General features: G+C 37.8%; 1 protein-coding gene and 1 non-coding gene across 2 annotated transcripts in view; one reads left to right on the top strand and one right to left on the bottom strand.

Moving 5' to 3' along the window:
* LOC139118983 (uncharacterized) overlaps window positions 1-12,702 on the bottom strand; it is a 135,240-nt gene that overhangs the window by 84,340 nt on the left and 38,198 nt on the right. The window contains exon 3 of the mRNA XM_070682585.1: window positions 7,365-7,506. Within this exon, the coding sequence (XP_070538686.1) occupies window positions 7,365-7,506 (142 nt within the window). The remainder of the gene's footprint in view (window positions 1-7,364; window positions 7,507-12,702) is intronic.
* On the top strand, window positions 6,441-6,514 carry Trnai-aau (transfer RNA isoleucine (anticodon AAU)). The gene has a single exon. It is a non-coding gene; the product is annotated as a tRNA-Ile (tRNA).

Below are 12,702 nucleotides of genomic sequence, written 5' to 3'. Positions count from 1 at the left end.
ACACAATCTGTATCCAGATCGAAAGATTTTTCAAGGCCACAGTGAAATTGAGAATAGGGGAGGGTCATGTTCCAAAATTTTGGCAAAGGGGAGGGTCATATTCGAGAAATTGAGGAGGACAACATTTCAAACTAAAGACATGCTCCGATTTCCTCCACCCATCCGCCTGATGATAAATGAAAAATCAATAATTAGATCGACAAACTACACATACATAGCAGAAAGAAAGAAACAAAGAAAGAAACATGCATACATACATACAGACATACATACATACATAGACATACATACATACATACATACATACATACATACATACATACATACATACACATTTAACGATTACACCAAGGTCACAGGAAATAATTTTACCATCTTTGTATCGACGTTATCAAACAAGATTGACAGGCAGTCTCAGTTTTATTGCTTATTGCTCTTGTATACGTGATCACAATTTCCACAGTTATCTCATGATATACCTGAACAGGATTCCACAAGTGTGGCGATGGCTTTTCCCAACGCCCACGCTTAAATCATCGGAATACTTAATTCAGAACATTCACCGACGAGGGTGGGGCATTTTTGTAGATTTCAATCTCCTTATGTTTAGAGGCAAGTTTTGCAAGAGTTTATCTGAAGACCTCGGCTTCGTTGGATACGAAGCGTACGAACTCAGAATCGATTCTGCTCTTTAGTATCAGTATGCCCATCTGCAAAGCGAGCTCCATAATTTTTATTGCCATTGTATCTTTTGTTACGATCGGCTGTTATATTAGAAGGATTTGCTCAGAGTGGTTTCCGACACACAGTCAGTTGTTTGACGTTTAATGTACCTCCGGAACAGATATTCGAACTCTTCATTTTTTCTTACAATCATGAATACTTTCTCGTCTACCATGTGTACATGGGTGCTCATTTGTGAAAATGCAATTGTCCCCAAGAGTTCACACAGGAATGGCGGCCATTTTGAATTTGCATTACCATAAATGCTAGGTAATTTGTTTCTCTAGTACTAAACTTTGCACGCTGACCCCTGGTTTTTATTTTTGAATTTGAAAGAGAATGGTTGAATGTTTTCTGGACGAAATTTTGAGCAAAGGTTAGAGTATATCAAGTTTCGAAGCGCAGTAGCAGTATTTCATCATTTACTGATAGCTTTGCCGATCTCATGACTGTACAGAGTCTAAAGAATTACTCCTAATAAGACTTTTCGCACAAATTAAGGCTTGGTAGAGTATGAATACACTCAAACTGCCTGATAACTCAGGCAATAAAACTCTTCATGAATATATCTCGACAACTGACACATCCATATGAATGTTTGTAAAAGCGCTGACTAGCTAATTTTGTATTTCAATACTGAACTGTGAGTACAGAGTTGAGTCTTTCTATTGTGCCTTAAAGACAATTGCAAACATGGATTGATAGTTCTAAATCATTAATGTCTGTATGGAAGCTTGGCAGAAAAGGTGCTACGCTAAAGTGCAACACTTCATAAAAAAACAAAGATAAATCGCTTCTTTAACCATATACCCAAATATCGATAAGGCAAGAGGTGTTTCCGTTAACATACCAACCAACCAATCAAGAACGAAAGAAAGAATTGGTAAAATAATGACTGACTTTTAGAAATGCGAAAAAATTAGTGTCGGGGTTGAAATACACGAAACACAAATATTTTTAAAGTTTGCCTGCTTGCATATATTAACACTTGCTATAGTGGATTTCCTTTGTAAAATATGCGTTTCACACCGCCGTACCTGAGTAGATGTAGTACGTAAAGGAACGCTTACTGCTTCACTCGTTATGTAATGTGTCTTATCAGGTGACTTTCCACCTTAAAAGCTTAAGCGTTTAAACGAGTGGCCATGGCGTTGAACCTCATTTTACACTTTGGCAAGAGCTCCAGTAAAACTACAAAGCACATAACACATTCTTTTGACCTTGAACCCTATGAACGAACGAAAAAAACACCCACAGCGTTTAACATATGTCCGTAGTTCACTTGACATTTATGCTGAGGTATATATATATATATATATATATATATATATATATATATATATATATATATATATATATATATATATATATATATATATATATATATATATCAAAATACATACATATGTGCGCGCTATGTTTTCACTTACTCTTACTAGACCAGTGCAGATATCGTTAAGAATTTTCATTATTTATGTTTCCAACGGAGCGGGTCATTCATTCATAAACGCGACACAATATGATACAAACATTATTGATGATCAATCATAAATAGAATAAAAACACCAATATGTCGGGCTTGGATTATTTAAAACTTTAATTAAATTCTTTCAAGTTAACAACAGCAGTTTTTGTTGGAGTGTTTTTAGGAGACATATATCATGGTCGCTTCTTTCGGAATATTGCGTCGATTATTTGGATTCACGAAAAGGCGGTCGTAAAACGCATATGCGACATTCAATCATGTGTTATGTATGAAAAAAAATTCACCATCTTTTCACATATTTCAGTGTACGTTTCAGTTACAAGCTCTTTTGTTATTTTGTTAACTAAATTATACAGATGATTAATTTTGATTGTAAACGCGAACCCTGGTTACAGGCGATGTACGCCCTGCGGACGTTGTTTCAGGTATATGTGTTTATTAGCAAAATGGTGATGGACGACGGTGATACATGCAAGTTGTACACTAAGCTATCGTATGAAACAAATAAACAGTTCTGAAGTCATGTTACAGAATGACGGATAATCAACTCTGTGAGACTTTATTTAAGCAACAAACCACCCAAGCGCCGCGGGGGTACACCACGCGATTTTAACCATTCCACGACATATGGCGATAGCGAGTGCACATACATGTAGTAAACACGATTGGAACTAATTTGGGATAATTGGATCTTCATATTTTTCAAATTTTTCAAAAGTTTTAGGTGCCTATAGTTGAATGTTGCGATATTACAAATAACTCATAAAAACACCTGTATAAGTTGAAAAGAAAAGCAGATGGGGTTACATTTGCAGCCTAAATCGACATTACTTTACCGTCCAATTATCCCTAATTTTTTTTTAGTTCCAATCGTGTTAGTATGAAGATCAATCAAACGATTGGTTGACGTGCAATGACGTCATGGTTTTATGAGGGAATACATCATGAATTCATGAGCGTATTACAAATAAACATCATGAAAGATCCATCGAATCTCCCGTTTAACTTTATTTTCTACCATATGATTCCACACTTCGCCCTTCGCGTTTATGTGTTCGTGTACACGTGTCTCCGTGATTGTGCGCATGTCTCTGTGTCTGTACGTTCATGTCTTTCTCTTAGCAACACAGCCATTGAAATGTTGACGATGTCGCAATCGCTGCAATAATTATTGCAAAAAAATGAAATGATGCAAGATCGTCCAAACACCGCAAAGAGATGCAAAGAAAAGAACATTTCCTGGCAAATGGACTATCAGAAGATTAATTCCTTTTGATTTTTTCCACTTTGCCAGCTTTTCACTCAGAGTTGTAAAAGTAGTAGTAAAGCGCAATTTGTGGTCGCCAAGGTGCAAGTCAGTAGGGCGTTGCAAACAATGCTTAGGCTTCTTGAGTACCAGCGACACACTGGGCATGGCGAATATGGACAAATAATTTGGCTAGATGTAACCAACGTTTACATGGCCACAGAGAAGCAAATTTAATGACAGCTAAGATTAATTGCCCAGATCGTTTTAGATGTCTCATCGTAACAGTCCAAGCCTTACGGAAGGGTTCAGTTCGTGATCGGAATTCATGTTATGGTAGCGATGCATCTATTTACTTGCCTGCACGATTATGTTGGCAATATACCAGCCTGTGGCCATAATTGAAACTAAGAAAACACGTCTGCCCGGATTGTGAGTTGAATGGTGTCTTTCGGCTGTATTCTCCTTCCCTCGAGGGATGTTGCTCGCGTATAATTGCGATAATTTATTTCGGAATTAAAAGAACCCAAGTCCCTTTAAATGTAATCAGCCATCGTTGGCATATTGCGGAATGAATTATAGTTTAATTGTAAGACAGTTTTCCGACCTATTTACCGGCAGCACCCCACTCTGCAGGTCGAAACTGGAAAGCAAAATCATTAAAATATTTTAACGCTTGACTTACTTTTATATCAATGATGCTTGATGTAAGTTTTGCAGGTGAAAAGAAAAAAACGAGCAAGCTATGATTATAATAGAGAACAGTGCCTGCATGTCTCGCCACTTTCCTCTAGCTCTGAATTTCTCTCTGCGCTGTACTTTATTTGTAGTCTGATTGTCTGTGTGTCTGTTCGACTGTCGTTTGGTTGCCGTGGGCAGTCTCTGGCCCATCCCCGGCCCGATTGTCTGCGAATATTGAGCACACATTCACTCCATCACACTCGTATGCATATTTCCAAATCTTGAATTTCGTCAAGAATCATCCCTAAAATGTAGATCTAAAGTGAAATTAATGAATTTGAAATATTCTGGCTCCATTTCAGTTTTTCACGTTCTACTGCTGTCAAAAGTCAATTAAATCATAGTGTTTCCTCCCATATGTGCTGGTGACCTTTTTTAAGCCCCTTTAGGACAGTCACGAACAGCCCCCGTTTCCCCTCTAAACTTTACTTGTGTCTAAAATACTTCATAATAGAAAATAAACAACGCTGATTAACATTTATTGAAATCGGTTGACTAGTTGCCCTCGCAAATTGCGATGTATCTTCGGGCATATCCTGTCTGGGAGACACTTTACTCAAGCTTATAACGTTGACGCTAACCTGTCAGTATGAACGGCTATGGTATTTAGTATTTGGTGTTGTTGAAAGTAGCTAGCTTGTAAAAACGCTGGTACCTTCATTTCAAAGTCTCACCAACGTTGACCTCACAGTTTAAGTTAAGCAAAGTGCGAAACGCTAATTTTATCGCTGGATTTATTTGAATGAAAATTCTTCGTTTACGACTGTCGTAAGAATAAACCCTGCGAAGACAATTTCATCGAAGCATGAGTATTTTCCTTCTCACGTCTGCTAAGTTGAATTGGGCCAGAGCAAGTAAAGTCTTTGTTTAGCGTCCGCACGCGCGTAGGTTTTGGAGTTTTTCCGAAAAAAATCACTAACTGTTATTGCAGAATTGTTGACTGTATTCTGTTGTAAAACCTATTACATCCCTTACAGTAGTCATGCTACAGCCATTGAACCGTGTGGTGAAGTAAAATTGTATCCTCAAAAAGCATTAAGAGACAGGAATGCACAGGCTGCATGAGGGAAATATCAAATAAAGGCATATTCATTTTGTGTTAATTTTTGTGTCTGCATTTTAACCGCCTACCTGCCTACCATTCGGAACTTTGAGTGGACGCAAAACAGAGAATGTATCTACCCTGGCCTTACAGTGCGAGAGGGCTGTGTGATGAACAATACAAGATATATTGATCAATCTATGTTGCACGTACGACCAGTGCGCGAATTTTACGAGCTAATTGTGAAATTTTCAGCAACAATATGTTATTAAACGCCAAAGCCCATAAATTGGATTCTGCCTTCGTTATCAATGCAAAAGCAAGATGCAATGCGCATGTCAGAGAAACGTCGAGGTTTGTTGCTAGGTAACGGGCGAAAAATTGCAACTTCAGTTTTTACCTGAAAATTGATGGAAATGCGACTAGAAAATTGCATTTGGACTGGTCGTATTCGCTGTCCGTCTCTCCCGACTCTTCGCTCAGCCCAACCCCAACGTGTATGGAGGAAATGCCAGACTGCCGCGCTAATTGGCCACAGAACAGATGACCCTTGACCCGAGCGCGATCGATACGCCACAGCACCGCCGCCAATTCACAGTTATCTTGGAATGAACTTTAAAGTTATCCGGGGTACGTTTCGTTGAAATCAACAACATACATAAACATGATAAGACCGCGATCAGTTCAGGCAGCATTTCCGTAAAACGGCATAGCTGACTTGCTTTGCAAAATTGGTATTTTGCATGGGTTTTGGGTTTGTTGGTTTTTTGGTTTTTTCAGTCGTGGGCGTCCAGAATATAGCTTTTTAGTATTGAGTATGCCAAAGAATATTCTAGGGTTTTTAAAGTACATGTATGCAGAAAAATATAATTTTATACAACAAGAGGGGATTTGAACATTAATTAAAGTGAAACAGTCGTCGGAATTGCGCCTGTGCGAGTTTCTTGTTTACGTTTTGTGTCGTGCACGATATCTAGACGCACCTCATCATCATAGCTGCAACATTTAAATTATACGATGCAGATTACAACAGACATGTTTTCACTTTTATCAATCACCATCGTACCTTGGATGCAGTGTTTACATTGGTTTTATGGGTCCCATACGACCTTTGGGCGCAGTTCCGACGACTGTATCCCTTTAACTAGTAGAGACACAGAAATCTATATATGTACTGTTATTCCGTCTTCTTCAAGCCAGCTGGCCGGTTAGCTCAGTTGGTTAGAGCGTCGTGCTAATAACGCGAATGTCGCGGGTTCGAACCCCGTACTGGCCATCGTGGACCACCTTATTTTACTTAAAGGATACTCGTTTCATTATAACTACGTAACAATATGGTGTGAGCCTGCAGTTCGTCAGTAGATATAATTCCATGGGTCAGGGGGTCCGTAGTCCTGTTAAATAAACTCGCAGTATTATCTGACAATGTTGTTGACCTATCACAGAGACAAGACGGTAAGTTTTGTTTAACCAATTTTGCGATGTCCCAAGACATATAGTTTTACGAATGTTCGTGGAATAAAACGAATATTGCTGAAGAAGGTAAATGAATCAAAATTCATGTTAAGTTAATAAAGCGCTTCGACTTGAACATTTACTCAAATTTTCCTCCACGATGCATTCAACCACTCCCTTCGCAAATCAAGAATAAAAATCAGGGGCCTACCGTACAACAGTCAGTACTTGAGAAACAAATTACTTAACATTTACCGACATTGAAAATTAAACCTGGCCGCCACGCCTGTGTTAACTCTATGGGGGAAATGAAATTTTGTATTTCCACAAACATAAAGAAGGCGAAAACTCTGCTCAGTCAAAGAGCTTCAAAATGAGCCCAAACTAGAAACGTAAATATTCGAGCGGTATCTATCCCTAGTCACATTCCACTTTGAGAAAATCACTGGGTGGTAAAATTCAGCGTCGCAATGACAAGTTAATATTCCTCAGCCTTGATAGGGCAGTGTGGTGTACAATTTGCAAGCTGTCCAAGTATACATTTGGCGATCTCGCTTGTATTGTGACTCGGGTGTAATCCTTCAAGCCATTATCAACTTTAACTTTACGACCAGAACGGCGCAGAGAGCTCATTCAATCGGAACTGAAGGTTCACATAGCGATTCACTTACCCATACGGTAACCGTGAAACTCAACCCGCAAACACATGTTACCGTTGAACTTGACTGGATGGATACGCACACGTTTGGCTTCCACGGGCTGCGTCAGGGTACTCACGACCACGGTTGAGCTGTCCGTATTGCCGTTGAAAATCTTAAAAAGAATTTTCGAACGTAGAAAGACAAGGGTTACAATGAAATCCATGATTAAAATTTCTACATTCATGTGTGCCTAAATTAATTCACTTTATGCACTGGTAGACAACTATGGAGAGTACATAGATACATAAATACATTGTATATCAACATGTATGTAAGTATGTAAAAACTTGTACACATATATGTATCTATGAACTTGTACACATATATGTATCTATGCATCTATCTATCTATTTATATACACGTGTACATATATATATATATATGAGTCTTTCCACAGTAAAGCGCAACATTTGACATTCCCAATTTTGGAGCTCTAGCTTTTTCAATGATAACAGCATTCACACAGAATGATATTATTTTTAGTAAGTACTACATATGAACATATATAAAAAATAATATTAAAGCTGTATGTCCAGCTCAACAAAATTATAGATTTTTATCTTTGTAAATATGGCCTCTATTTGCTCACCATTTTGTGACATTTTGTACCCCTGTAACATTAGGAAGGGATATTTACAATATTTATACCATTTGAATTGATTTCAAATGCAAAGTAGTAATGTATTATAAGCAATTACGAACTAAATTTATTCTTAGAAAAAAAGCACTAGGGAAAGGGCCAAATATTATGCCCAAAAATATTGCTAACGCGTGTAACAATGTCTGTCCAACTCTATGTGAATTGATAATATGAGAACAATAGATATAGTGAAGGCTGTAAGCTGCAACAAACCACTCATACATTTGACTAACAATGAAATCTTCCACTATGTAACATTCTTTATTCTGTCTTTATTGAAGCTTGGGTTCTCTTGCAGTTAAAAATATTTCTGGAAGGCGTGTGTCCACATGTTACACGTGTTAACTCATTTACAAAATCAAGATTTATAAAAAATTCTTTTGGTATACATTGCTGAAATTTTGTCATTTGAGGGTGCCCTAAAGTTCATGTTTTATGGCGCAATTGAATATAAACCGATGGCCACCATTACAGAGAGCACCTGAATGGCAGGATGTGTGTCCTCTTTGTTACACGCGTTACCGGTGTTACACGCGTGGAAGTAATTGTAGTTTAATTAAATACTGGATAGAATAATGTTAATTTGTTTTTAGTGTGACAATTCTATCTGTATCAGAAAGTTACTGAAAGCTTTCTTTACAACTATTGATGCACCTTAGATGCCCATATCGTTTATGAACGAATTGGACAGAACTGATGATGTGCGTCCAATGTTACATACGTTATCCCATAGACAATACAGGGGTCTTCCCTCTGTTGTCTATATGGTTATCCACAGAGCCAATTTATAACAATTCACATCATAATTCTGAGGTATTTAACTTAGTCATGACATATACATATATAAATCAATCAAGTACATTTATTCAGAATGGAACACACACAATTTGTGTATAAAGCCAATCCAGTGTCTGTATATGTTACATACGTTGCCAGTTGCCATAACGTTGCATCAGATATCCTCCTCTTCTGATAATATTAAGATTAAAACATCTTCTGAAGTGTGTTTCTAGTTCTTGTAGACTAATGGGTTTCTTTCAAACTTGGCACAGGGATGATAATGGGATACATGTGATCAAATACAATACAATGTCATGTCTGTCCATGTTACACGCGTTACTGTTGCCGCGACAATTTGCCCTCCTTCTTAAACAAAGAAATTATTTATCTTAAAAAAAATATTTTTAGATGACACACCTGTAGTACTGTCCACCCACTCAACTTTTAGATTCAGATTAATAAATTTAATTTTTGACCTTATTGTCACAAAAGTGGTTGCACTTTACTGTGGAATGACTCATATATATATATATATATATATATATATATATATATATATATATATATATATATATATATATAAATAAAATATGAGTGTTTGTGTGTATGTATCGATACAGATGTATGTATACGACGTGTACGCATACAGATATGTTCATACACGAGACAGACAGACAGAGACAGAGACAGAGACAGAGATGGGACAATTTCCTTAATATTTTGTAGGATGTAAAATGACAACCCAGGTATGTTTTGCTGATATTGGAAGCGGTATTATCTATCAATAAACATATTATCATTGAAACCAATCGACATTAAAAAAAATAACGAAATATTAACCTTGACTTTAATTGTTGACCTTCTGTGAAACCTTTATCTTAATCTAGGAATCTCTTATCATGCATGAGAGGTGAAGTGCATATATATATAATCCTTTAAAATAGACCGAGTTGTTTTTGCAGCCATCAGTACGCATGCGTAGGAGCAAAGATGTGATTTTGGAGAAAAGCAAAGCATGGTCAGTGGCAGTACATTGGAGCCTCTTTTGCCAGCCAAAAGTAGATTATGCGAACGCAGTGCGGGCGGTAATCTCTATTCAAAACGCGATTATATGGAAACGCAATCAGGTGGCAAATACCATTTCAATGATACCCGGGGGATGCCACAGCGTTCGGTGTCATTCGGCGGAGTACAGAATGCCTTTCAAGTGTCAAATGAGAACGATATTTTTCTCGCCTAAGTGACAACAGCCTGCAGGGTTACTCCGCTCACGGTCGTTGAAACACAGCCATGATTCATGTCCACAAAATAGGGGATGTTACATGCCATACACGACCACATAATAACAGTGCCAGTTTGATATAGTAGTGAAAAAACCTGTAGTCATTTGAATACACGAATAGACCATTTCGGCGATTGTTACGCGTGTAATTAAGTCGTCTCACACTTGCTCGTGTAACACAGTGAATCAACATTGCTCGAGGGACGACGAACAAACGGAAGAAAAATGCTCTATTTTGTCGCGACGTTGGGAATAAAGCTGATAAACAACATATGGTAAAATACAGTGAAAGGAAACTACAGTAATAAAGGATCTGCACTCATGGGAATGTAAATTTGGAAAGCAACGAAACTCAACTCCATGTAGAGCGAATTCGATGCGAAATTGCACATATACAATCGAAAACTAAACCACCCTAGAAAACGCGTTCTTGCCTTTTCTAAGGTTAAGGAAGCGAAAATGGTGTCTTTCTACAATGTTTACTTAATTTCGAAGACTTGTAGCCATGGTGTTTTTGTTTTAATATAGCATGTTTAAAGTATCTGGTTTGGAAATTGGACATGAAGCCGCCGGCGTTTTTTAAATTGTTTCTTTCGGCTAAGTAAAATTGATATCCAAAAACACAGAGTAGCCGATTTTGTGTTCACACACTAGGCTTTACCAGCGGTTCATTAGAGATGCTCGCATCGCATCTTCGTCCTAATCACGTCAACGCTTTCCCATTTGGAACTGTCTCCTCGTTTCTATGCAGTAAACGAATAAACCCCGCAATTATCTTTCGTGAAGGAGATGTCCGTAAACTTGTCAGTTCAATAAATTTCAATTTCGGCAAGGCAAAAACATCACGTGATTGACTGAGAAGAGATTGATCGAGGAATACGTTGACAAGTTATTTGTGTGATGAATGGGAGTCGTCCGTGGAGTATCGGCAATACTTAATTGATATATTCGTCGAATTGCCTTTTCATCTACAAATTTGTAAGCTCCCCTAAGGCCATACTTTAGCAACCATATAGTTAACTGTAAAAGTTTTCAATTACCGACAGTGAAGACACCTTGGTATAAACACAATTTATCCTCCTTTTGTATTAGCTTCATTCATTTATCAAGTCATTCATTCATCTATTTACTTTATGGTAAACACCATCGGGTTATAGGTGTTAATGGGTGGACGGATATGTCGACGACGCAGTGGAGCAAGGTCGTCGTTTACGGTGACGTCAAGCGAGACAGAATATACCACTTTCCGATAACAACGTGAACAGACTGTCTGTTAATATAGCACATGAATACACCGAAAGGTACATGTGCTCTCAATTCTGTTAGCAAGTGATTAGGGTTAAACAAGTCCCTACTCCTACTTTGTGTAGAATTTTCTACTTTGAATGAAATTTGAATGACCTTGCACACAAAAAATGAGTAATGATATGTATGTATGCATATTTGTGTTGATACTGCTCTCTCTCTCTCTCTCTCTCTCTCTCTCTCTCTCTCTCTCTCTCTCTCTCTCTCTCTCTCTCTCTCTCTCTCTCTCTCTCTCTCTCTCTCTCTCTCTCTCTCTCTCCAAGCTACTTAAAATTTATCATATGAGTTATATTATAGGGACTCTATCAAACTTTGATGTAACAAACGTAGTATTCTCCGCTCATCAAATGATCAGCAAAGTCTGTCACGCAATAAAGCTAAAATCTCGAATCGCGAATGTAACGCTTGACATTTTACGCATCAACAGAAATACCTGGCTCGACAAAGACAACTCTTTTCCCGCGACTTTCTTGATGACGTCATGACTGGTAAACTCAAAAGTTTGCTTTGTGTGTTAGCGAATTTACGCACACGCGTATGAATCCATTCGCAATACCTTGTAGCTTTCACAGGCAACGAGACAGCGGAAGAGATGAACTTCAAACCTTGACGTATATTTTGAAGGCATTCCTTCAATTAGAATTGCCCGAACTATCTGCGATGAATTGGCGGATTAATCAGACTTATGCCATAATCTTCGATCACGGACTTGAGCGGTTTTGTTATCACAACTTTAGAACTGATGTCAACAACACTGTACCTTTACCGTACATCTTGTCCAGATTGTATCTCTTAACTTCAAGATGTATCACGTGTAGTACATAGTGAATAAGGCACTAGCACATGAAGTGTGTTTGACGTCTGACTAGACTACGACGATGTACTTAATGTTGCTGTTCTGCCGTCGCTCTCTCTTTTCCTAAAGTTGCCTGAATCAGCTGTTCATTTTGTAAAAGCCATCAATCCTTTGCAAGTTTACAAATTTTGCACAGTTGTTTGTGTTTTGGACAAATTAGGGAAGAAAAATGATCAATATATAGATATATATTTTAATCAGATTTATAAAGTTCAATAATTGTCGTACAGATCTGCGATACGTAGACTGGTGTTATTTTCCATGTTTGAGAACTGCACACTCAGAAGAAAAACGGCGAGTTCAAAATGAAGCATTCAGATTCAGTTCGCAGAGAACAGAATCCTAATTTGTTAAAGCCATCTAATGTCGTTAGGTGGTGCTATCACCATCCATGCGTTTTATAGCGTAATATTGCCTGATTGCCTTTATCAAATCGTGGGGAATA

Source organism: Ptychodera flava, chromosome 19 (genome assembly GCF_041260155.1).
Source record: "Ptychodera flava strain L36383 chromosome 19, AS_Pfla_20210202, whole genome shotgun sequence".
NCBI lineage: Eukaryota > Metazoa > Hemichordata > Enteropneusta > Ptychoderidae > Ptychodera > Ptychodera flava.
This window is presented reverse-complemented; position numbering and strand designations above follow the sequence as displayed.